The 26,041-nt window shown below is 46.9% G+C and overlaps 2 protein-coding genes across 2 annotated transcripts; one reads left to right on the forward strand and one right to left on the reverse strand.

Annotated features, from left to right (window-relative positions):
• The first annotated feature begins 2,395 nt into the window (after window positions 1-2,395).
• On the forward strand, window positions 2,396-7,204 carry MPZ (myelin protein zero). The gene is given in 6 exon segments (XM_077760013.1): window positions 2,396-2,576; window positions 4,810-4,976; window positions 5,205-5,418; window positions 5,589-5,724; window positions 5,897-5,954; window positions 6,079-7,204. Coding segments are annotated over 6 exon segments (1,050 nt in total). The 3' UTR covers window positions 6,373-7,204.
• A 16,223-nt stretch (window positions 7,205-23,427) lies between these two features.
• On the reverse strand, window positions 23,428-25,139 carry PCP4L1 (Purkinje cell protein 4 like 1; the record flags this gene model as incomplete). Its single annotated transcript, XM_077760014.1, has 2 exons — window positions 23,428-24,493; window positions 25,079-25,139. Coding segments are annotated over 2 exons (204 nt in total), but the record flags the coding sequence as incomplete, so codon positions are not given.
• Between the last annotated feature and the right edge of the window lie 902 nt (window positions 25,140-26,041).

The raw sequence follows: 26,041 nt of genomic DNA on the forward strand, positions 1-26,041 counted from the left end.
TAAACAAACAAAAAACGTCCAGACTTTCAGTCATTGATTCTATTTTGGCCCTCTGGTGCTTCACATTAACAAATCCAGTGAACACCTCTTTACTTACCTCTTTAAATAAATTCATTTGACATGTATTTATATTGACTTATTGTAGAATATGTGAAAGTGCTTCAGGGGATTCAAAGACACAAACATAATTGTCCTCAAGAAGCTTATGTCTTAGCAGGATCAGTAAATAAATATAACAAAGGAAGTAGCAACCCCATGAAAGAGGTACAGGTAAAAGAGGTGGGTGGATGAAAGCAGAAAGTAATCATTTGCAGCTGGGGAGGTAGAGTTAGGGAGGTGTAATTGACTACAACATCCTGTGAACATTTGCTGATTAGCCTGTGGCCTTCATGATCAAGTCCCATATTTAGAGTTCCACAGTCCAAATCCAATACTAATCATGGAACCCACCATCTCCTGTGGAAGGAGATGACCAGTAGGTACCAGGAGCCTGTGGCTTTACAGTGCTCCCAGGAAAACAGTGGCCTCTCCCCTCAAATTAACCTGTAGGTCCCAGAACTGATTGAAATTAATTACATTGAAATTCAAACAAGATATTAAGTCAAGCCCCTCATCACCGGGGTTTATCTTTTTTTTTAAATTTTATTTAATGTTTTATTTATTTCTAGGAGAGAGAGAGAGACAGCGTGAGCAGGGGAGGGTCAGAGAGAGAGGGAGTCACAGACTGAAACAGGCTCAGAGCCCGATGCGGGGCTCGAACCCACGAACCGCGAGATCATGACCTAAGCGAAAGTCGGACGCTTAACCGACTAAGCCACCCAGGCGCCCCCAGGGTTTATCTTTAAAATAAGCAGGAGAGAAAAGCAGGGTCTATCCAAGGCCTGAGATCAGAGAAAGAAAGGGGAAACCAGAAGGGAAAACATTTCAAATGGAAGTATGAGAGGTTCCGTGAAAAACGAAATTATTTCAGATAATCCAAAGGAGACAACAATTAGGAGAACTCTGGTCTCAGAATGATTTTTTAAGCCAGATTTGTCTTAGCACTCAGCTCTGACGGTGTGGACACTCCCATGCCTAATCCTAAATAGCACCCCCAAACTTCAGGAAATTCTTACGATGAATTTATTAATCCCACCCTCTTTGGCCTGCCATTTAATGCCCTTCACCAATTGGCTTCACCTTTCCTGTACAGACTTGTCTCCTATCATGCCCCTCACGTTCCCCCAAATCAAGTCAAAGTGGAGGCCACAAGATCTGCCTTGAATATCCTCAATACTTCACAAACCTACCCAACACACACACACACACACACACACACACACATTTTCTTATGTCTTTGTTTTTGCGTTTGCTATTCTATCTGCCTAGATACCTTCACTACCCATTTCTCTTCTTCAAAATGGCACACATTCTTCAAAGTTGGTCCATATCTAATGTTGCTTTCTAGACAGAACTCCCCCTTCCTCTGAACCTCATTTATTAAATGTTTTGTTTGTTTGTTTGTTTTTAACCTCTGTTACATAACTTAATCTCCCTGATGTTTGTAAACTATCGCCCATGCTCAAGCAGATCTGGTTGTGCCCACCGTGGTATTCTAAGCGCTTTGTTAATCCCACTGCTACGGCAAGCATCATGGTTGGTCATGTTGGGTATTGATGGGTTTGTCCTCTGATCTTCCCTTCTCTGCCCCCCCCAATTAGATTTTAAACTCCTTCAAGGAGAAACTTAATTTTGATTCCTCTTTCTGCTACCCACAAACCCATACTTTACATATAGCTGGCACTCAATGCAATTTTGTTGCCTTGTCCTAAATCGCAATGGACTTAAACTGCAGCATGAGGCATTGAAAGATTCCCTGACAAAGAGGGAAAGCTCAGGGAAATTCTTCCCTGGATATTTTCCTATAATGCAACCTATAGTCATAAAAAGAAAAAAAAAAGGGATATCCCATTTTCAGAGTTCTCTGGGAAGGAGGCTATAGAGGAATTCCCTCTCCTGGCCTAAGGATTCAGGGTCCCCTGCCCATCTATCCATCAGAGAAGTGTGTTTATGTCCCTTTTTCTGTCCCTCTTCTTCACCGCCCCCCCCCAGGCATTCCAGCCTAGGGCAGGGGGAGGCCAGCAGACACAAAGCCCTCTGTGTATGGGGTGGTATGTGTCCCCCCACCCCTCCACCGAGAGGACACAATGCCCCTTCTGCTCCCTGTCCCCTTTCCCCCTCCCCACCACCTCTCAACCGCACATGCCAGGCTGCAATTGGTTCCTGGCTCAGGACAGCCCCCTCATACTGGGGCCCCAGGGGATTTTAAGCGGATTCCAGGAACCCCCCGCTCAGTCCCTGGTCCCCCACTCTCCCATCCCCACAGACGCTCCGAGCCCCAGCCCCTGGCCCAGCTATGGCTCCTGGGGCCCCCTCGTCCAGCCCCAGTCCTATCCTGGCTGCGCTGCTCTTCTCCTCTTTGGGTAAGTGGAGCCACCCCAGTCTGGGGACCCTGGAGCTCAGGTCGCCTCTCAGCAATGTTCTCACGCCTTTGCTGCATGCCCCACTGCAGCCAAAGAGTGAGCGGGAGCAGGAAGGTAATGTTATAGTCAGAGAAAAAGATATACAGTTTGGAAGGAGGCACTAAAGGTATTTTGTGAAGGGAGAAGGTAAAAGAGTGTAGAGGGTTTCCCTGAGGTGGACCTGACTGGACCCAGTAACACGCCCCCAGAGCCATGCTGGGTGCCCGGTGGGAAGCAGTGTTGTGGTGTGGTAAGGAACAGGATCAGACACCTGGGTCTGGTACCTAATCATTCCCTAGCAGTGCATGAAGTTCTTAACCTTAGTTCCCCTGAACAGAAAAGCCAGGGAATGTGATCCAAGGAAGGAGCCCAAGGTTTGTGGTCCCAACTCCTCGAATCCTTTGTCTCTTGGTGCCTCAGATTCTCTCTGTGGATCCGTTGTCTATTATGTGCGGGAAAGGAGAAGGAGGGAGGTTCTGTGATATTCCAAGATCTTGTCCATCTAAAGCAGTGTTCCTTTATAAGTTCTCCAAACCCTTCCTCACCCCGTGGCAGATGTTGGGTGAGCAAGAGAAAGTCAAAAGTAGGGTTATTTGAATGGACACTTCCCTTCTCCAAACTGCCCCCAAAGCCTAGCACAATAGAGGAGTAGCAGGCAAATTGGAGTGGAAGGGAGAATTGCTCAGAATATCCAAGGTTCTCTGCTGTCAGCTCTTTGAGTCCTAAACCCAGAATCCAGACTCTTCTGCGTGTTGTGCTGGACTCTTCTGGGACACCCAGAGAAAATGTTAACGATAAGAAGTTGGAGAGGTCATAGTGAAGGCAGTGGGGAGAAGGAGTCTTGGAGAATGAGGAAGAGAATTCTGTTCCAGAACCTGTCCCACTCATAGTATCACTGAGCAGGGCTGAAGGGCAGTGGTTGATGTTAGAACAGGAGGAATAGAAGTTAGATCCAATGAGTAACCTTCGTTGTTGCATTTGGGATTCCCAAGAGAGCTCTAAGGAGAAGTGAGTCACTGATCTTGCATGCTGAGGTGGGAGATGTGAGACTATGGAGCAGGGGTAGGGGGTGGGTTATGGGGTCTGGGGATGGCATGAGCCCCCAACATTGGTCACACAATGGGTCTCTGTTTGTTTGGTTGCTTCCTCCCCCGCCCTTAGAACAAAAGAGTCTACAGTTGCCCCCACCCAAGGCCAGCCCACACACATAATCTCCCTGGAATGGCCTTCCTTGTGTGGGTGAGTCTTGGGAGTGGCACTGGGCCAGATTGGCCGAGAGGAGAGTGATGAGGGTCAAGCCACAGAGGGCTCACATGAAGAGTCATCTGAGCTCTGAGCTTGGAATCTTCCTCTGTACCCAGCTTCCTCTTGGAGGAGTATGTGAGATCCTTCCTCCCTGACCTCCCAGTCAATAGCAAACTGTATGGCAACGAGGGATTCAGCAGTGAGGACAGTTGGGCTGGGAAACAACATCCTTTAATTATCTTCATTTTTTTTTCTGCAAGAAATTTGAGTTTGTGATACTGTGAAATACTATGCAGCTGTTAAAAATAAGATTGATCTCTGTGACTCAACATGAGAAGCTCCCTCAGATATGTATATATATTATATATATATTCTTAAGTGAAAAAAAAGCCAAGTACCATGTAATGCAATGTATCTCAAAAAGAAAAGAGAAGCAACATACAAGAAAACTATTTCATGTAAATACATGTAAAATTTGAGTTTGTTGGGTTTACATTGTACCTGATATGTAGAAAAAGGTTACTTACTAAACTGATTAAGAGTGGTCATCTTTGGGAGGGGACTACAGGAAAAGAATTTGTTGGGAGGGAAAGACTTTAGATTTATCTCTATTTGATAAAGAAATAAATATTTGATAAAGAAAGACTTTAGCTTTATCTCTATTTGAATAGTTTCTCTAAAGAATGCAATATGTATTACCATATAACTTACCATAAATTAAAAAAATTTTAAAGCCTGCATCTAAGGGATACCTTAAGAGTTAAATACTGACCCAAAGGGAAAGTGAGACTTGGAGACAGAATCCAACTTCTGCATGTAAGTCCTCAAGAGAGTTCTGTTACTGCTGATTTCATTTCCTCTTATGAACATGCTGAACTTGAACCAATGCAGCGTTTCCACCTAGCTATTCAGTTAACCCAGAGACACTTGGGGTTGAGTGTTGATCATCTCTGCCCCAGCTTTGCGATGGCCTCTAATTGTCCCTTGACTTCCTGTTGGCCTCACTTCCTCTATATGCCTTAGTGGGCGCAGGTGCACATCGGATTCCCCTCTCTGCTTCCAGTGCTCCCCCGGGTCCAGGCCATTGTGGTTTACACGGACAAAGAGGTCCATGGCGCCGTGGGCTCCCGGGTGACCCTGCATTGCTCCTTCTGGTCCAGCGAGTGGGTCTCAGATGACATCTCCTTTACCTGGCGCTACCAGCCCGAAGGGGGCCGCGACGCTATCTCGGTGAGTGCCCGGGGGAACCCTGGGATCAGCTAAGGAAACAGTGCTCCGAAGAACAACAGATAAGAGCACTTGGGCAAAGGAGGGGAAATCCTTTATGAGCCATAACCCTAACTTTGCAAGGTAAGTAAGGGCCTATCTACACTGTCTCCCCCACCCCCAACTGCCCTCTCCAGCCCAGGAGCCCTTACCCTGAAGCTAGACCCGTACATTTCCCCTCATTCCTCATAGATCTTCCACTATGCCAAGGGACAACCCTACATTGATGAGGTGGGGACCTTCAAAGAGCGCATCCAGTGGGTAGGGGACCCTCACTGGAAGGACGGCTCTATTGTCATACACAACCTGGACTACAGTGACAACGGCACTTTCACCTGTGATGTCAAAAACCCACCAGACATAGTGGGCAAGACTTCTCAGGTCACACTCTATGTCTTTGAAAAAGGTGTGAGAGGAGGTGGCCCGGGGTGGGGGGCGTGGGGGGTCTGGAAAGACAGGGAGGGAAGACATCAGGGNCTGAGCATTGTACATCCCAACAGCAGGAAACAGGTGTGGGGCTAGGAGCCAAAGGCGCGTGTCCCTGCTCACTCTACTTATTTTCCATCCCCCCCCCAGTGCCTACTAGGTACGGGGTGGTGCTGGGAGCTGTGATCGGGGGCATCTTGGGGGTGGTGCTGCTGCTGCTGCTGCTTTTCTATCTGATCCGGTACTGCTGGCTACGCAGACAGGCGGCCCTGCAGAGGAGGCTCAGGTAAGGGGAGCCTGACCACCTTCCCTGTAACCCCACTGTTCCCCATGGGGCGGAGACTTCTCCAGTGGGGGGAGAGGAGGTGGAGGCGGCAAAGGGAAGAGGCAGCTATAGGCGCTCTCCAGGGGGCTCGGGCATGGAGGGGGGCAAACTCAGAGCAACCGTTTCCCTGCAGTGCCATGGAGAAGGGGAAATTGCACAAGGCTGCAAAGGACTCGAAGCGCGGCCGGCAGGTCAGTGGGACTTGGGGCCTGGATAAGCCACAAAGCTACGTGGCAGCAGTAAGGGATGAGATGGGAGCAGGGGTGGGGACGGGCCCCACCAGAAGGGTGACTGACGTGTGACGCGTCCCTGCAGACGCCGGTGCTGTATGCCATGCTGGACCACAGCAGAAGCGCCAAAGCTGCCAGTGAAAAGAAGTCCAAGGGGCTGGGGGAGTCTCGCAAGGATAAGAAATAGCGGTTAGCGGGCCGGGCGGGGGGTCGGGGGGCAGGAGCGGAGCCCACCAAAGGCTCTCAGGTGGTGGTCATCGAGATGGAACTCCGGAAGGATGAGCAGAGCTCGGAGCTCCGGCCTGCGGTCAAGTCCCCCAGCAGAACCAGCCTCAAGAACGCCCTCAAGAACATGATGGGTCTGGACTCCGACAAGTGACCACCCCCCCGGGCCCTCCCAGAGCAGGGGGACCTAGGCTTCTCTTATTCCCTGTCTAGGTGCTTTCCTCCTTAGCTCCCCCGCCCTGCCCTGCCCTCAGCACCCTTTGAGATGTAAGTTTCATTCCAAAGTTCATTCCGCAGGCAGCCCCGTCTCCCTCACCTGCATCCCCTGGCTTTCTGGGAGCCCAGGGGCCTCACCCTACCCTTCACCGGCCCCAAGGACTGTGTGTTTGGTGCCTGCCCCTCTGGCGCTGAGAAGAAAGGGACCTTGATACCCCGTGCCTCCACTCCAGGCCACCTGGCGTTCCCTCGCGGCACCCAGCCCTCCCTCGCTCTCTTCTTTCTGACCCTTCCTCCCCTCCCTTCATCAGGTGGCCCAGCTCCGTACTCTGTCCTCCCAGCTAACACCCAGAACCCCCAGATCAGACTCTCCTTCAGGGTTTATTTAGGTTGTTAGTTATTTTTTATTTTTTAATCCATTCTCGTTTGTTTGTTTGCCTGTGCCCTCCCCCCATGACTGAGTACCAATGACGTCATGTGGTTTTTGCAATTCCCCACCCCACCCCCCATTAAATCCTTAATGGAGAGCTAGCCCAAGCAGAGGGACCCCTGGTCCTCAACCCTCAGCTATAAGACTGGTGCCCCTGACCGCTTTGGAGCGCTGTTCCAGGACTCAAGGTCATGGGGAAGGAGAGACAGAGAGAGAGAGACAAAGAATCCTCACAGGTGAGGGAATTGAGGATGGGGCAAATAAGGCTTAACAAGCGGCTTTTAAAAAACCAAACAGAAAGGAAAAACAAATGGGAAATGGGGGGAGGGGAAGGCTGCACTCCCAGGGGGATTCTTAGGATTTTTCTACATTCTGTATATTTCTTCTCAAACCCCCAAATGTCCTTAAATGTTTAATAAACACTGACATTTCCAGAAGTGCTGCCTCCATCTCCAACTTCCTCATTCTCCTGGGAATATCCCCTTTCTTCCATTCCCAGCCCCCCACCTTCACCCATCCCTTCCCCCTCCCACTCCTCTTCCTCATCCCCTGGTTTCAGTTGTTAAGAATTTGGCTTTATGGGGGCGCCTGGGTGGCTTAGTCGGTTAAGTGTCCGACTTTCGCTTAGGTCATGATCTCACGGTTCGTGGGTTTGAGCCCCGCGTCGGGGTCTGTGCTGACTGCCAGCTCAGAGCCTGGAGCCTATTTCAGAGTCTGTGTCTCCCTATCTCTCTGACCCTCCCCTGCTCGCTCTGTCTCTCTCTCTCTCCTAGAAATAAATAAAAATATAAAAAAAAAAAAGAATTTGGCTTTATGTTGTGGACTTCCATAGTACAGTGGAAAGAGCTTTGAAATAGGCTCACAAGACGCATTCAGCAAATATCCAGTGAGTTGATACTATGTGCTAAACTGTGTATCAGCCTCTGTGCTTACATGGGTTAGAACACAGACTCCCTCTTTACCAGGATCTGAATTTTTAAAATATGCCTGCCACTCACTAGCTGTGTGGCCCATGGCTGGTTATTTGACTTTGGTAAGCCTGTTTCGGCATTTGTAAACTGAAATGATATCTGCCTTGTTTAATTTTTATGAGAATCAAATGAGATCCTGTATACGGAAATCTTTGTAAACCATAAATGGATCTGCAACTAAGATATTAAGGACCAGTCCTTTAAAGATGTTTCTACAGGGCTGCCTGTGTGGCTCTGTTGGTTGAGTGTCTGACTCTTAATTTCAGCTCAGGTCATGATCCCAAGGTCATGGGATTGAGTCGCACAGTGGGCTCCTTGCTGATCATGGATCCTGCTTAGAATTCTCTCTCTCTCTCTCTCTCTCTGTTTCTCCTGTTTCTCTCTCTTTTCCCTTCCCATCCTCGAAAAAAATTGCTGAAAGATGTTTCTACATCTTGCCTAAAGGATTACACTTTACAAATTAGCATAAATTCCATTCCCCCTACAAACATGGGCACATATATCTTTAGTTGGTACACTATTTTAGCTATGCTATTAATACCTCATTATCTAGCTCTGGTATGCTAACCATTATCTAGCTCTGGTATGCTAACATTAGGTACACCATTAATGTCCTGGAATACTAAGATGATTGTGGAAAGATATATATAAAATTTTCCTGGTGGAGGGAGTCACTGATGGCAAAAAAACAAAACAAAACAAAAAACAAGACTCCCGCAAGTCATTTCTTCACCTTACTAAGTCATTAAAGGTAAGATTTTTAACAGAAGCTTTGTCCAAATCCAGAGTGCTTTCATTTATTTCAAGCTGTGTCTTCCACTTTTTAATTTTTTTATTAAAAAAATTTTTATATTAGAGAGAGAGCATGCACAAGTGGGGGGTGGAGGAGAGGAGCAGAATGAGAGAAAGAGTAAGAGAGAGAGAGAGAATCTTAAGCCCAGAACCCCACACAGGGCTCGATTCCATAACCCGGGGATCATAACCTGAGCCTGAAATTAAGAGTTGGACACTCAACCAACTGAGTCACCCAGGTGCCCTTGTCTTCTACTTTTTTAAAAAAGAAAAATTAACCCAAATTCATTTTAATATAAAAGCTAATAGATTTCACTGGGGAAATGCAAACCAAAACTGCAATGAGACAAACCACCTCACACCCATTGGGGGGGCTACTACCAAAAAACGAAACCAAAACAAAATGACAAGTGTTGGAGAGGAGGTGGAAAAATTAGAAGCCTTGTACCCTATTGGTGGGGATGTAAAATGTTACAGCCCCCGTGGAAAACAATATGGAGGTTTTTTTAAAAATTAAATCTAGAATTACCATATGATTCAACAATTCTAGTTTTGGATATATACCCAAAAAGAATTGAAAGCAGCATCTTAAGGAGATATTTGTACACCCGTGTTCACAACAGTATTATTCACAATAGCTAAGGTGTGGAAGCACCCCAGATGCCCGTGGATCGGTGATCGGAGAAGCAAAATGTGGTATACACATACAGTTGACTATTATTCAGAAAGGAAGAAAATTCTGACTTATGCTACAACATGATTGAACTTGAGGACACTATGCTACGTGAAATAAGCCAGTCACAAAAAAAGACAACTACTGTGTGATTCCACTTATATGATACGTACTTAGAGTAGACACAATCATACAGACAGAAAGAGCGGTGGGTTCCAGGCACTGAGGGAAAGGGAGACAGAGGAGTTATTGTTTAATAGGTACAGAGTTTTGGTTTTACAAGATGAAGAGTTATGATGACAGAAAATGGTGACGATTACTCAGTATTACAAACGTACTTAATACCACTGAACTGTACACTAAAAAAATGGTTAAGATGGTAGATTTTTAAAGCTTATTTACTTCTTTTATAGCATAAATATATATTTATTTTGAAAGAGAGAGGAGGGGATGCAGAGAGAGAGGGAGAGAGAGAGAATCCCCTGCAAGCTCCACACTCTCAGCACAAAGCCCAACTCGGGGCTCTATCCCAGGAAGCAAACCATGAGATAAGGACCTGAGCCGAAACCAGGAGTCTGGACGCTCAACCAACTGAGCGACCCAGGTGCCCAAGACGGGAGGTTTTTTAAAGATTTTACTTTTAAGCAATCACTACACCCACATGTGGCTAGAACTCACAACCCTGAGATCAAGTGTCGCCCGCACTACTGACTGGGCCAGCCAGGCTCCCCCAAGATGGCAGACTTTTCATTAAGTGTATTTTATCATAATACCAAAAAAGGGAAAATAAAAGCTGATAGCATCCATATAGCTTTCTTAGGGTGGGAGAAGTTTAGTCACAACTCAATAAAGTTGGTGGGGCGCCTGGGTGGCTTAGTCGGTTAAGTTTCCGACTTTCGCTTAGGTCATGATCTCGCGGTTCATGGGTTCGGGCCCCGCCTCGGGCTCTGTGCTGACTGCCAGCTCAGAGCCTGGAGCCTGTTTCGGATTCTGTGCCTCCCTCTCTCTCTGACCCTCCCCTGCTCACGCTGTTTCTCTCTCCTAGAAATAAATAAAAAACAAAAAAAAATTTAAAAAAAAAACTCAATAAAGTTGGGAGTCTGAGCTGAAGCGTCCTTACGAGTGGAAGAGATTACAGAATCCAGAAACATGCAAATAAGCGTGGGGACATATTATATTATAAAAGTAACATTCTAGTTCGGCAGTAAATGAATGGGTTATTTAATAAAAGATGTCAGCATCATTGACATATGTCTGGAAGAAAATAAAGTAAGATCTTTATAATTTTGTATTCAAAATTAAAATCCAAATGTAAAAACTGTATATACAAATATCAAAAGGAAATAAGAATATTTAATTTCCAGATGAGATAGTCCTTTAAGTAAGACAGGAAGTTCAGAAATCTTAGAGTAAGCACATAAAATCTTGAACCACTTTAGCGGCACAATATATTATAAAAGAAACTAAGGGCGCCTGGGTGACTCAGTCAGTTGAGCAACCAACTCTTGATTTCGGCTCAAGTCATGATTCCACGGTCATGGGATCAAGCCTTGCATCAGGCATCATGGTGAACATGGAGCTTGCCTAAGATTCTCTCTCTTCCCCTCTGCCCCTCCTCCCCCTGTCCCCACCCCACCCTCGTATGCACCTGTCCCTCAACATTCAACATGATCAACCACTTCCTCGTTCTGTACCACCCTAATTCTTGGCTTCCTTCAAACGTTATTCTGGTGTTTCTCCTCCGTATTTGAGAAATGCATGAATTAATTCTGAAGTGGAGATTGGAACAACCTAGAAGATATCTTTTGTTTGTCTCACGTGATGTGTGTTTGTTTATTCAAATTAAAGTTACATTTGATGGTCACAGGGCAACAATCATCTTAAGCTGAGAATTGCTTCCCCCCCCCACTTCAAGTGAGGCTTGCATTCTCACTGCACACTTCCTTACCTGCTTGACCACTCCTAATGTATGAATTTGCTACCCTGCCTTAAAACACCCAGGAAATTGGACAAATATTTACATGTGGGAGTGAGGATGGGGGAGGGAGGCTACAGTCAGACTCCATACACAGCGCTCATACAGAGCTCTTCACAGCTCCTCACACAGGCCATCAGTCATGGTGCTCATTTCTAGCTACAGTAGTTACTCCTCGAACTCAGCCACAGTCTCACTGAATATTCTGTTACCTAAAAGCTAAATTGTGAAGTTAACTGAAGTCTAACAACTTGTAGGGGCCCCTGGGTGGCTCAGTTGTTAGGCATCCAACTTCAGCTCAGGTCATGATCTCATGGTTCATGAAATCGAGCCCCACATCAGGCTCTGTGCTGACAGCATGGAGCCTGTTTCAGCTTCTGTGTCTCCCTCTCTCTCTACTCCTTATACTCTCTCTCTCAAAAATAAATAAACATCGAAATATTTTTAAATAAAAATAAAAAATGAAGTCTAACAACTTGTATGATAACATGAAAATGGGAAGAAAGAAAAGAATAAAATGGCTAACTTAGACAAATAAACACATGTAAAACAAGCAAATAGAAAATACGTCACATTGCTATAGTCCTCATTTCTGTGATTCGTCAAGCCATGATTGATGTCAATGGTCTGCTTCCACTATTCATTCCCTATTTCTCCTGCCCTCAGCCAGAGTCTCAGATAGTTGAGGTTCTTTACCTGGTAAAGTGACTCAAACTTCCATTTATGAGGAATTTCAGACTTTCAGTGGTACATAAAGTCCCAAATTACCAGGTGACCGTCTCATCTTCCAATTCAATGGGACTGCTGTGTTCACTGGTAGAAACATTCTCCATTTGGGAACTAAGTCCTTCAAACCAACAGAGCTCAAAGTTGCTGAGAGAAACAAAAATTCTGTGAGTGGATTATTGGGTGTAGGAGTGAAAGAGCCACTCTACTTCCACCCCCTGACTTCTGAACCACACACTCTGCTATGGAGGAGGCAACACCATATAATGGTCTCTGACTCAAAGCGTATATTGCATCTTGTGAGAGAGAACTCCATTCTTTCAATGTTGTCTCTGAGTAAGCCCTTCCATGTTTCAAACAGGCACCTGCTTCCAGGTGATGGAGTATACAGTAAGACCACTTACTTCCAGATGATACGGTATGTGGTAAGACCTCTTAATCCCACTTAAATCCATTACTGCCCTTCCTTTGCTATGAAGAAAGTTCGTGATTAGACACAATGCTATAGGGAATGTTACAACTATGGGTAAAGCATTCTGTGAATTCACCAATCGTGGTGCTGCCAGAAGTATTATGAGCAAAGAAGGCAAATCCACGTCCAGAATATGACTATTCCAGCAAGGACACATGTTACACAGCTTCTCCCCCCTCCCCCCACCATGATGAAAAAAGTCCAGTGTAATTAACCTGCTACCAGATGTCCGGCTGGTCCCCCCAGGGAATGGCACATATCAGAGACTAAGTGTTGGTCTCTGCAGTTGACATATTAGCACTCAGCAATAGCATTAACCAGATCAGCCTTGATACAGAGAAATCGATGTTGTTGAGCTCATTCAGAGCCTTCATGTCTGTCAGCATGGCCACTTTATTCAGGAGCCATTGAGCAAGCACTGGGGTGAACAGGGACAGAGACCTTTGCTGGACATGCACTGTCTGAGCCCATTCTTGCTGGAGACCGAAACTACATAGGTCATCCCTGATGGCAAGGCCCAGGGAAAAACCTGTGGGAAAAGACTGCAAGGCAGTCAGAAGAACCCCCTGAAGAATTCTTCTACTCTACTTAGTCTGTACCTTTTACTTTCACTTCTGCTGTTAGTCTAGTCTAGGGTTAATATGAAACTAGAATCGCCCAAAGTTACCCCCTTCCTCTAGAATGGAATGTACCTAAATATCATGCCCATCCCCTCAATCAGATGTTGTCTAATGAATATTGTAGCAATTAGCAAAGTTGGAGACAGTCCGCTATGCATGGGGTCTATAAGAGACCTAGAATTCACCTTCCTTGTATGGGTCTAATTGCCAGTAAAAATACATATTATGCCATAAGCAGAGACAAAAACAAGACTTGGTAGGTTTGGAGGACTTTCCCAGAAAAGTGTTAGAGAAATATTTGCCTGCTGACCTCAAGCCTATAAGGCAACTTATGGATTGTTCTGGCCAAAGAATGAAATCGGTAAATGGAGAGACCAAATTCTAGTTGATCCACGTAAAATATTTCCATACATCATCTATGATTAGTGTTGACATTGTTCTTTCTTAGTAAGGGGTTGTGACAGTCTATTACCTATGACTGCGGGTACAAGTATACCCTGTTTTTGCATGCCCACTGAATTTAAACAATTGAAGGGCAGTGTGATCNTGCGGGTACAAGTATACCCTGTTTTTGCGTGCCCACTGAATTTAAACAATTGAAGGGCAGTGTGATCTCATGTATTCTGGCAATATACTTCACTTATCCTTAGATACCCTGCCATACATAGTAAAGAATATGTAGAACTTTGTTATGACTACCTGGTTAAATTTTATTGGTTGAAGTGGAAATCATGTACCGTGAAATCACTGTTACCAAGAAAACTTAGAAATGTTAAGTCCTATGACTGTATTCAAAAAATGTAAATTGTTTAAACATGATTGTTTGCATTTGTTATATAAAAACCCTAAGCTGAAGAATAACTTTGAGCAGTCTACCTGAAGAGGCTGGCTGTGTGTCTTCTTCACCGACTCCAACCCTCACTCCCCGGGTCAACCCTGGCTTCAGAGGCTGGACCCCTGCACATTCTCAGCATTCCACTGGAACATCTCTTCCCCAGTCTTCCTTGCCATCGATGTTCGAATCCTGTGCTTTCCAATCTCGACCATCCAGCCAAACCATTAGTAACTGCCCTTGAATCAGGGTAGATCTATACCTCTGGCCATCTCTCACTCCTGACAGTGAACAACCAAAGGTACTGTCCACCAAGACTAGTTTTTTTTTTCTCCTTCACAGAGAGATTTTTCCTTTACCGTGGTCCTTCAGTGTCACTCCTGAGTGGGGCTATAATGTTATAGTTCTTCACTTTTGAAGATTTTTTTTAGGTAATCTCTATGCTTAATGTGGGGCTCAAGCGCATGACCCCAAGATCAAAATCTCATACTCTTCTGACTGAGTCAGCCAGGCGCCCTTATAGCTCTTCACTTTTGGGTGCTATCAGCATATATAAACCAGGCTGAAGTTTGTTTCTAATTCAGTCAACTGGTCGAGCTTTGAGGAAGAGGAGGCAATGCAGCAAGAACAGTATTAAAGGCTCCTGGGCCTCCTGCTCATACAACTTACCTTCTGGAAGTAGGAAAAAAAAAAAAAAGCTTGATTTTTTTTATAAATAGTTTCCATTAATGATAAACTGATGTTGGGTATACCCAATCTTATGGCGAAGTGGATTAAACACCTAGTTCATAAGGGGAAGCTCAGGTCCCATAGTCAACGGTGGTTTCTAATCTTCTTTTCCTGCTTAGCTCCCTCAAGAGACCTGAAGGTACCACCCTGGCCTATTAGCCAGGGTTGTATGTCACGCACAGTCCATTTCTTAACGCAAGAGGCTGACGGGACCATTAGGGAGGCAGAATAGAATGTGAGGTAGGGAGCCAGAATGTCTCGAGGTTTTAAGGGAGTTATTTAATCCCTCTGAACCCCTCTGAATTTATTACATGGACGTGATAATGTATAATTGCTATAGAGAACCAAGGTGTAGTCTTGTCATTTATATTAAGAAACACATCTTTGGGGCTTCTGGATGGTTCAGTGGGTTAAGCATCCAACTTCGACTCGGGTCATGATCTCAAGGTTCAGGAGTTTGAGTCCTGCTGTCAGCACAGAGCCTGCTCTGGGTCTTCTGTCCCCCTCTCTCTGCTCCTACCCTACGCTCTCTCTCTCTCTATCTCTCTCTCTCAAAAATAAAATAAACATTTTTAAAAATAAAAAAAACGTATCTTTGGTCTTTGTCCCACTTCTTGCACTTCCTAATTGGTGAGAGCAATAAAGGTATCATTTATTATATTAATAAGGTGAAGTTAGGGAAGCTCAGCTTAACCTAAAGACAGTGCTGGATGGGGAGAGCAACCACGTGATTAGAGGTTTGGAACTTTCAGCCCCACTCCCTGGCCTCCAGAGAGGGGAGAAGGGCTTCCGCGTTGAATCAATCACCAATGGCCAATGAGTTAACTAGTCATGCCTGTGGAAAGAAACCTCCATAAAAACCTAAAAGGAGGGGCGCCTGGGGGGCTCAGTCAGTCGTGTCTGACTTTGGCTCAGGTCATGATCTCATGGTTTGTGGGTTCGAGCCCTGTTTCAGGCTCTGTGCTGACAGCTCGGAGCCTGGAGCCTGTTTCGGATTCTGTGTCTCCCTCTCTCTGCGTCTCTCTCTCGCTCTCAAAAATAAATAAACATTAAGATTTTTAAAAAATACTAAAAAGAGGGGCGCCTGGGTAGCTCAGTGTCTGAGTGTCTGACTTTAGCTCAGGTTCCCAGTTCATGAGTTGAGTCCTGCATCGGATTCACTGGCGTCAGCCCAGAACCCACGTCAGATCCTCTGTTCCCCTCTCTCTGCCCCTCCCCAGCCTGCGCTCTCTCAACAATTAATAAACATTTTTAAAAAAAACTAAAAGGGGGGACCTGAGCAGCCCAGTCGGTTACGTGTCCGACTCTGGCTCAGGTCATCATCTTATGGTTTGTGAGTTCAAGCCCTGCATCGGGCTCTGTGCTGACAGCTCCAAGCCTGGAGTCTGCTTCGGATTCTATGTCTCCCTCTCTCTCTGCCCTTCCCCTGCTCATGCTCTCTCTCTCTCAAAAAAAATTTTTTTAATTAAAAAAAAATAAAAGGAGAGCTTCTGGGTTGGCAAACACTCGGAAGTGTGGGGACAGTGGTGCATGGAGAGGGCATGGAAATTCCTCGTCCTTTCCCCATACGTTGCCCCGTGTATCTGTTCTATCTGGCTGTTCTAGTGTGGTATTTTTTTCTAATGAGCCAGTAATCTAGTAAGTAAAATGTTTCTGAATTCTGTGAGCTGCTCTAGCAAATAAATCTCATCCAAGGAAGCAGTTATCGAAACCTATGACCTATATCAGGTTGGTCAAAAGGACAGGTGAAAACCTGGACTTGCAACAGGCATCTGAAGGGGGTGACGAACAGTCTTTTGTAGGACCGAACCCTTAAGCTGTGGGGTCTGACGTTATCTCCAGGTAGACAGTGTTAGAACTGAGTTGAATTGTAGGACATCCATCCAGCTAGTGTTAGAGAACATCTGGTGTTAGAGAATTGCTTGGTTGTGTGCGAAAATCATACACACACGCAAACAATCCCTCTGGAATTGGGAACAGAACCCGCACAAGAGACATATTGAATGTCAGATTATCAGATTGGTGTTAGAATGAAAGGAATTATTGTCTAATTCAGAAAAGCCTTCAAGAACAGCTTCCTTCCTTAAAAAGTGCTTCGGAGTAATCTAGAAGATTTAATTTATTTTTAAGATTTTAGTTTAAAATTTTTTTTAATGTTTATTTATTTTTGAGAGAGAGAGAGAGAGAGCATGGGCAGGGAAGGAGCAGAGAGAGAAGGAGACGCAGAATCTGAAGCAGGCTCTAGGCTCCGAGCAGTCAGCACAGAGCCTGGCACGGGGCTCGAACTCACAAACTGTGAGATCATGATTTGAGCCAAAATCAAGAGTTGGATGCTTAATCAACTGAGCCACCTAGGTGCCTCTAAAAGATTTTATTTCTTTAATTAATTAATTACTTTTAAAATTTATTAGTTAGTACATGGTGCAACAATGATTTCAGGAGCAGATTCCTTACCTCCCCTTACCCGTTTACCCCATTCCCCCCTCTCACAACGCCTCCTGCAACCCTCTCTTTGTTCTCTATATTTAAGAGTCTCTTATATTTTGTCCCCCTCCCGGTTTTTATGTTATTTTTGTTTGCCTTCCCTTATGTTCATCTGTTTTGTATCTTCAAATTTTCATATGAGTGGAGTCATAATGATATTTATCTTTCTCTGACTCACTTCACTTAACACACTCTAGTTCCATCCATGTTGCAAATGGCAAGATTTCATTCTTTTTGATTGCTGAGTAATACTCCATTGTATATATAAATCACATCTTCTTTATCCATTCATCTGTAGATGGACATTTGGGCTCTTTCCATATTTTGGCTATCATTGATAGCGCTGCTATAAACATTGGGGTGCATGCATCCCTTTTGAAACAGCATCTGTATCCCTTGGATAAATAAACCTGTAACCCTTGGATAAATACCTTGTAGTGCAATAGAAGTTATGCCAATATGCGATTAACAAGTGGGTATCTAATGTACAGCATGGTGATAATAGCTAATAACACTGTATCATAGACTTGAATGTTGCTATGAGAGAGAGTAGAGAGAGTAGATCTTAAATGTTCTCACCACAAAAAGGAAATGGTAACTATGTGATTAAATGAGGCTGGTAGCTGATACTATGGTGTTCATCAGTTTGCACTTTAGAATTGTATCAAACCAGCAGGTCGTATACTCTAAACTTATACAATGTAATGTGTCAATTATATCTCCAAAAATCTGGAAAAAAGAAGTTGTATCAAAATCTGTATTATATATTCCTTCCCAGAGGGCAGTTTCCATGAATTGAAATAAATGGAACATGCAACGCTGGCAAAGTCCTTGTGAGAAATCACAGCTAAAGAGCAGTGTCTTGTCCACTGAGCCAGGCTCCGCCAAGACAGCAAAGTTTTCACTGAAACGCCCCATTCCTAGTTATTCACACTCAGGAAATAAAAGCGACAGAACACCTCCTTAGGAAGCGGTCATCCAGTGTGGGTGAAGCCAAATGGTGCGCTTCCCCCACAAGAGTAGGGAATCTGAGAATGAGCAAAGGTGTGTGAATTTGTGAATCACACGCACACACACACACACACACACAGAGCGAGAGACAGAGACAAAGCCACCTCATTAAAAGAGGGTTGAGTCTAGCGTGTGAACATTGTTTAGTATTGCTTTAGGGTAAAATCACGATTCAACAGATGCTGATTCACGTACGTATCTTTGCTTTTTCTAAAAGAACCACAAGTTAGGAATGGTCTGGAGAAGGAACTCACCCCTGCTTTTGGCAAGACCTAAAACAGGCATCAAACCAGACCTGGTTTAAATTGCGGCTGTGGCTCTCCGTGATCTAGGACAAACGACCTGACTTCAGAACCTGGAGTTTTTGTTAAGTGAATCCCTAACCTATGGTGAACTTCAAAGAAGACATTGAGAATATGGGTAAACCACATCGCTAGGGGCTTAGCACGGAGTCGAAGTCCTATCCACGCCAGTGCCTCATCATCTGTGCCTCCCTCTCTTTTCTTCCTCTTTTCAGTTGAAGGAAGTGGGGGAACCTCTCCCCCAGCACACCTAACTCACTGTCCACTGGTCTGGATCCCAATCTGTCACTGTCTGCTTCACGATACAGACCCCATCACAATACAGACATGATCTTTTTGTCTTGCAGAAGCTTTCCTTTCTAGGCATTAAGTGTGGCTCTGGCTGAGCCCTCCCTATTTACCTTGAGGTCCCTCTCTGAGGGGCCAGCCCATTGTAAAGACTTGCAGCTTGGCCGTAATGTTTGGGGTGGGTCTCTTTTAGAGAGAAGAGGGGTGGAGGCAGGAGAAAGACAGATTCCCAAGCCTTCAGGCTAGTGCTGGGCCTGGCTTTCCAAAGGCTTCGGGCAGTAGTTTCCACCCCTTTCAGTCCAGCGCCCCTTTCACTCTCCTGAACAATATTCATATGCAATATAAACTATATACCACATTTCAAAACGTAAGTCTAGGACTCTAATATGATAAAGGTGAAATAAAAGATTAATTTGTAATAAAATAGAAAGTATTTCAGTATGTAATATCAGTCATGGCTACACATCTAATCTGGTAGTCAGAGCCGTGGACTTAATATAGAATCACTGTGAACAAAAGGGCAAAAGACCAAACGCATAGGTATCAGTAACTCAGATACCATTCATTAAGCAGCCGTGGCTGGAGGACACGGATTTCTGAACGGTGAGCAGCTCTTGGGAAAGCCCTGAACAAAACGAATTATAAGTTCCTTCAATCTACACATTCACTGCATGTCTGGGAAATTCGGTATTTAATCAGTGGTTCAAAAAAAGACTTTGTGTTCACTTGTAAAACGAAGCGGGGGTCTGGGCTCGTGCAGATAAGAACCGGTTCTTCCGGGGACGTTGGTGTCCAGTGGGACTTTGCCGAGACACGCGGGCTGTGGCGCATTTTGGGACAGGCAGTCCTGTCCCGGTCATTGCAGTATGTGTAGCACCTGCCCCCAAGACCCTAAGTAATACCGGGAAATAATAAATCATACCGCCTCTGGGCCCACCCAAGCCCCCAAGTGTTAAAAAACCCTACAAATTACCCTCACCGATTTCCAAAACATCCTCTAGAGGGCAGTGCGTCCCCCTGCTGAGAAGTGGCCTAGGGGACCCGGCGCCCTCCCAGGAGGCCGGGAAGAGTTTGGTTCCCTTCGTGATGCCCACACCTATCCGCCCTTATACCTAACGCGAGCCCGTGGGCCGTCCCTCTGTTCAAGGCCCACATACCGGCCCTCGCTCCCAAGCTCTGAGGCCCATCTCTCTACCCATTTGGCCTCAGGCTGGCGACACATTTCCTGGAGCCGGAGGGGAGGCAGAGGGAGGAGACCGGGCACTGACAGAATTCTGGAACGAGTCTGGCAGAGCAGCGGGGAAAGCTGGGTCTGGTCCTTTCTGGGAAGGCTGGGCCCCGGACAGGGTCCAGATCTTCCCCGTGCGGACCACAGAGGACCGAGCAGCTATGCCCGAGCGCAGCTCAGGGACGTTCCGCCCTCAAACTTGACTGAACCACATCCCTGCCTCCCAAGCTGTCCGCCTTCGTTCGTCCAGTCCCTCTGAAGTGGTAGGAGGTGCAGATTCTGGAACATGACCTCCTGAGTCCTGGTCCTGGTGCAACCGCTCACTTCGCTTGGGGAAGGTGTTGAGCTGTCTGTGCCTCCGTTTCTTCATCTGTCAAATGGGATAATAATAGTATCTGTGTCACAGGGTTCCAAGAATTAAATCAGTTAATATACGTACAAGTGTTGGGGCGCCTAGATGGCTCAGTCAGTTAAGCATCCAACTCTTTTTTTTCTTCTAATATTTATTTTTGAGAGAGAGAGAGACAGAGCACGAGTGGGGGAGGGGCAGAGAACAAGGGAGACACGGAATCCGAAGCAGGCTCCAGACTCTGAGCTGTCAGCACAGAGCCCGATGATGCGGGGCTCGAACTCACAAACTGAGAGATCATGCCCTGAGCCAAAGTCAGACCCAGGCACCAAAGACTGAGCCACCCAGGCGCCCCAAGTGTCTGACTCTTGATTTCGGCTCAGGTCGTAATCTACGGTTCTTGAGCTCTGTGCTCACAGCATGGAGCCTGCTTGGGATTCTCTCTCTCTCCTTCTCTGCCCCTCCCCCCCCACATGCTTGCTCACTCTGTCAAAATAAATAAACTTTATATAAATAAATAAATATATGTAAAAGTGCTTTGAACAGTGTCTAGACAGAGTATTTTACAAATCATAGATATTTTTATTGTCATCACCATCCATGCCCTTCAGGGGGCATAAGGCTAGTGAGTCCCCCCCCCCGACCCCGTGGGGGCCCANTGCTTGCTCACTCTGTCAAAATAAATAAATAAACTTTATATAAATAAATAAATATATGTAAAAGTGCTTTGAACAGTGTCTAGACAGAGTATTTTACAAATCATAGATATTTTTATTGTCATCACCATCCATGCCCTTCAGGGGGCATAAGGCTAGTGAGTCCCCCCCCCGACCCCGTGGGGGCCCAGCATCCCTGAGGCCCCTAACTCTGATGAAGCCAAAGCTGACAGCATTATGCACAAGTGAGAACGCTCACAGCTATGGAAGCAGACAAGCCTCCCGTCTTCCACTCGCCAAGATCTAGGTGACTGCGGGGTAAGAGAGGCCAGTCATCAAGATCACGATCATCACCTCACACCAAGGGGAAAACGGAAAGCAGGGAGGGAGAGGGAGGGTTGTGAACGCCAAGGCTGGAGAAGGGGAGCCGGGGAGGGAATGAGGGTTTCCTGCAGCCTGGGGGTGGGGGTGAAAGGCTTACTTTCTGACACCTGTCGGCTGTGGGTCTCTGCCTTTGAAGATCTGGAGTCAGAGCCGCTTCCCAAATGACCAGAAAAGAAAGGAACCCGCTGACCCCCCCGCCCTCAGGCTTCAGGGGCACAGGCAGCGGAGGAGCTGCCTTTGGAGAGACGACAGTGAGGAAGAGGAGGGTGGCGGCTACGGGATGGTGATTCCAGTGATGGCTGGGCCTCGGGACCCGGATGGCAGGGAAAAAGACGCTGCCAGGAGCCACTGCCCCCCACCCCCCAAACAACCCCAGAAATAAAGGAAAGGCAGCAAAAGCAAGAGGGGCAGAAAGAGAGGCAGAAGTGAGCAGGAAGGGCCGCTCCCCCAAAAGAACTCTGGGGCAGAACGAGTTAAGAGACGACAGTGGGAAAGCGCCTCCATCTCAGGGCCAGGTCAGGGAGGTCAGGAGTCCCACCCAGCAAGGACACCCAGTCCCTGACAGCAGCTTGTGGCAGGAATCAGGTTCCTTGTCCCTCTCGCTGCTGGAATTTCTCCCAAAACTTTCGCCTTTGAGCCTGGGGTTTGGGCACATGCTCCTAAGTCTCTCCTGCTCAGATCTCCAAACCTCTGGCACTTTGGCCAGGGCTACCTCCCGGCTGTACCAGCGCTGAAAGAGGCACGTGCGGGAGCGAGAGTTGCTTTCCTCCGTGTCTGTTTCTGGCTGTCTCTTCTGTTAAGACATTTTGGTTTCAGTTTATTTATTTATTTTGAGAGAGAGAGAGAGCGTGCACACAAATGGGGGAGGGGCAGAGAGAGAGAGAGAGAATCCCAAGTAGGCTCTGCAGCACCAGCGGGGCTTGAACTCACAAACGGTGAGATTGTGACCTGAGCCAAAGTTGGACGCTTCACCAATTGATCCACCTACATGCGCCCCGGGCTCCCGTTTTTTTTTTTTAAATTTTTTAATGTTTTATTTATTTCTGAGAAAGAGAGAGGCAGCGTGAGCAGGGGAGGGTCAGAGAGAGAGGGAGACACAGAATCGGAAGCAGGCTCCAGGCTCCGAGCTGTCAGCACAGAGCCCGATGCGGGGCTCGAACCCATGAACCGTGAAATCATGACCTGAGCCGAAGTTGGACACTTAACCGACTGAGCCACCCAGGCGCCCCTCCTGTATTTTTAAAAAATTTTTTAATGTTTTATTTATTTCTGAGAGAGAGAGAGAGAGACAGCATGAACAGGGGAGTGTCAGAGAGAGAGGGAGACACAGAATCCGAAACAGGCTCCAGGCTCTGAGCTAGCTGTCAGCACAGAGCCCAATGCGGGGCCTGAACCCACGAACCTCGACATCATGACCTGAGCCAAAGTCTGATGCTTAACCGACTGAGCCACCCAGGCGCCCCTCCCGTATTCTTGAATCAAGAAAGGTGAACACTAAGAAGTGAAGAGAGTGTGTGAGATCGAGCTTTCCTGGCTTGATCTTCAAGCGCACAGCTTCCGGTTTCAACGTGTAGAGATTAGTTCTCAGCAGTGCAAGCTCCCTTGAACACCATCACTTTATTTAATTCATGGTTTAAAACCTCCGGCATGACAGCGGTGCGCTCTCCTGACCCAGAGCCATCTTCTCCTGCCCCCAGGTCAGAGAAACAGTGGGACAGAGGGGGGATGTGGGAGGGACAGCGGTCGCTTGGGGACAGGCCGCCAGGAAGGCTGGGTTTGTTTTCCAAGGGACAGATCCCAAGTGTGCTCTCAGGAGGAAGGCGGGAGGAAGGTGACAGGGAGGGAGGCGAGCACCCTTGCAGGTGTACACGGGGGTGGTGACAGCAGCAGAGAAAGAGACAGTGTGGGAGGCGAATCAAGGTGAGGGCAAGGTCAGGTGGAGGAAGGCTCAGGCAGCGCTGACTTCCTGCGCCACCATGAAATTCTCGCACTTTCTCCCTCACCCCCGCCTGAGGCCAGCTGGGGCTCATACATTCCCTCCAAGAAAAGACAGAAGTAGAGGTTGAATGACTCCACTTGAGGGTTGTTGTTTTTTTTAATCATTATTATACATGCTAAAATCACAAGAGGGGCTATTTCACTTCCGCTCTGACTCCACAGTGGGGATGTGGGGAATCCAGGGGTCACTTGGTTTGGTGGCCTTTAGGGATGGCCAGATTTGGAGGGTTAGAGGGAGGCAGGTTGGCAAAGTCCCAGAAATCCTTCATCTGGTCCATGTCTGCCAGCAGTAGCTGAGTCTCCGGAAAGCCCCCCTCCCTTACTTTTCTTTCCTCTCCAAATCTTCTCTAGTCCCATCTCCCTGCCCTTGACCCTCTGAACCTGTTCTGCCTCTGCCCCTTAGGGTCCTAGACTGGATGATGAAGGAGCCCTTCCTGGAAACTCCTCTACTCAGCATGCACTAACGTGGAAGGTGCTTGATTTGGGTCCGCCTAGAGGGAGGGGGCCCAGTCCCCACGGTCACTTGGCTCCTAGGAGGGAAGGTGGATGTGGTGCTGCAGAAGGGTGTGAGGGGCAAGACATGGTACCCGAAGTGTGAATGTTGTAGCCGGCGGAACAGTGCTGAAGCCCACCCTCGGGCGCCCTGCTCTGAAGGCTTCCCCCTTCCTCCCACGCTGGCAGGGGCCCCTCTCTCAGCCTCAAAGCCTCTTGTTCCTCAACCTCATAGGCCAGGCCTGGGTGCTGGCGAAGGAGGCTTATCCCAAGGAGAAGCCGGTCCACCTTTAGCAAGTGGCTGCCAACTGAATTCTTCATCTTCCCCATGTTCCTTGTGTCTCCACTGCTGCAATGGCTTGAGGGGGATATCAGAGAAAATAATATATAAGGGTGGAATTTGTCTCAACAAGAGGCTAGAAGGGCAAAGAGACAAAGATACATAGGAGTTAGAACCGCGGAGAAGAGGGGAGAAGGGAGAGGGTGAAGGGCAAGACTGGTACTTCAGGAGCTAGGATCCTTTTTCCTTTTCTGGAATCTCCGGAACTTGCCCTGAATAGCAAGGGCAGCCTTCTCTGTTTCCGGTGCTGTCAGATCGATATCAATCTCTTCCTCCTCCTCAGCCTTCTTGGCACTGCCAGCTTTCCCTGCAGAGAGTGGAGAGATTCATTAATGAGAAAACCTGCATGGCCCCTGCCCCTTTCTCCAGGCCCCAGATGCAGTGGTTAGGGTCTGCTTCCTGCTGGGCTCTGCGGGGGTTCTCCAATCTTTGCCAGGCCTGAGGATGCCTGATAGCTTGAGTCGGGGAACCGAGGCTGAGAGCGATCTCAAATTACTTAGGAGCTTTGCTACGCTTAGACCAAGATGGCAAATGTCTTCTGTTACCACTTTATTCCTAAGTCCTGCAATTCATATCCAGAACATACTCACTTTCCTCAGCTTGCCCTCAATTTCTGATTGAGACAGTGGCTGGGTTACCTGGTGACTTTCTTCCTATCAGAGTGCCTGTTTCCCAGCATTCCAGAGCCAGTGTCTAAAATCAAAGAGTAAATGCTGGGAGGTTTACTTCTGAAGAAAAGTGGAAGGAATTCTAATCTAGTGCTTGGTTTCACTTATCCACATTCCTATTCCGATTACATCTGACTCTGGGAGCTTCCAGACTTAGAGCCCTACCTGTCTTCATGTCCGTGTATTTACCCGCTCTACCGATTGCCTAGTCCAAGCCCACTCACCCTTTTCCTCTGGGCCAGGTGCCTGGTTGGCTGCTGGGGATGTTTTGGTATTAAGCTGGAAAAGACAAATCAGAATGTCAGAGATTCATAGAAGCACTAAGGTGCCATCCCTTAGAGACTATCAACACTTTCAGGTCCTCCTCTTACCAAGCACATTCCCTAGGCTTTTGGAGAAGTGGGTCTTGGGATCAGAAAGAGGAAGAAAAGTCATCAAAACTCATTCAACAAGTATTTATTGGTGCTAGGGAAATTGTAGAGAAGAGAACAGGTGAAAGCTCATGGGGTTTACGTTCTAGTGCACAGATAGACTAATAAACAAACTTGTATGCTAAGTGGCCATAAGTGCTGTAGAGAAAAGACAGGCAAAGGGGTAGTGAGGGCTGGGGTGGGAATGGAGAAATACAGTTGTGCACAGAGTGGTCAGGAAAATCCTCTCTGAAAGTGGCAACTTTCAACAGCCCACTGGCTGTGGGCGAGAAGGGAGATGAGCCTATCTGAGCAAGAGACCATCGTAGCTGTAGATCTCCTGAACTGCGAGATCATGACCTGGGCCAGAATCAAGAATCGGACACTTAACCAACTGAACCATCCAGGTGCCCCTCATTGCTTCTGTTTTGCAAGCAAAATAGGTAACATGGTCATCATCCAAAAGGAGGAGGGAAGTGGTACTGGAGGAAGGAAGAGGGAAAGAAGGGATGAAATACTCATCCAGGAAAGCAGGACAGTGAACAAACCAGGGAACAGTAATAGCATTGCTGGGAAGCACGGGGGCCCCTCACAAGGCCAAGGCCATGAATTTGAAACAAGATTAGTCAACGATTTGTGTGCTTTTCTCTAGCCTCTCTGCCCACAGGGAGAGTTAAATTCAAAATAATAGTACTTCCCCTTCTTCAGAATTATGTCACCAGAGCTGCTTCATCTGGACATTTCTATCTCACGGTATAATCCATCCTGAGACAGAGG

This window comes from Crocuta crocuta, unplaced genomic scaffold (assembly GCF_008692635.1).
Source record: "Crocuta crocuta isolate KB4526 unplaced genomic scaffold, BGI_CrCroc_1.0 scaffold133, whole genome shotgun sequence".
Taxonomy (NCBI): domain Eukaryota; kingdom Metazoa; phylum Chordata; class Mammalia; order Carnivora; family Hyaenidae; genus Crocuta; species Crocuta crocuta.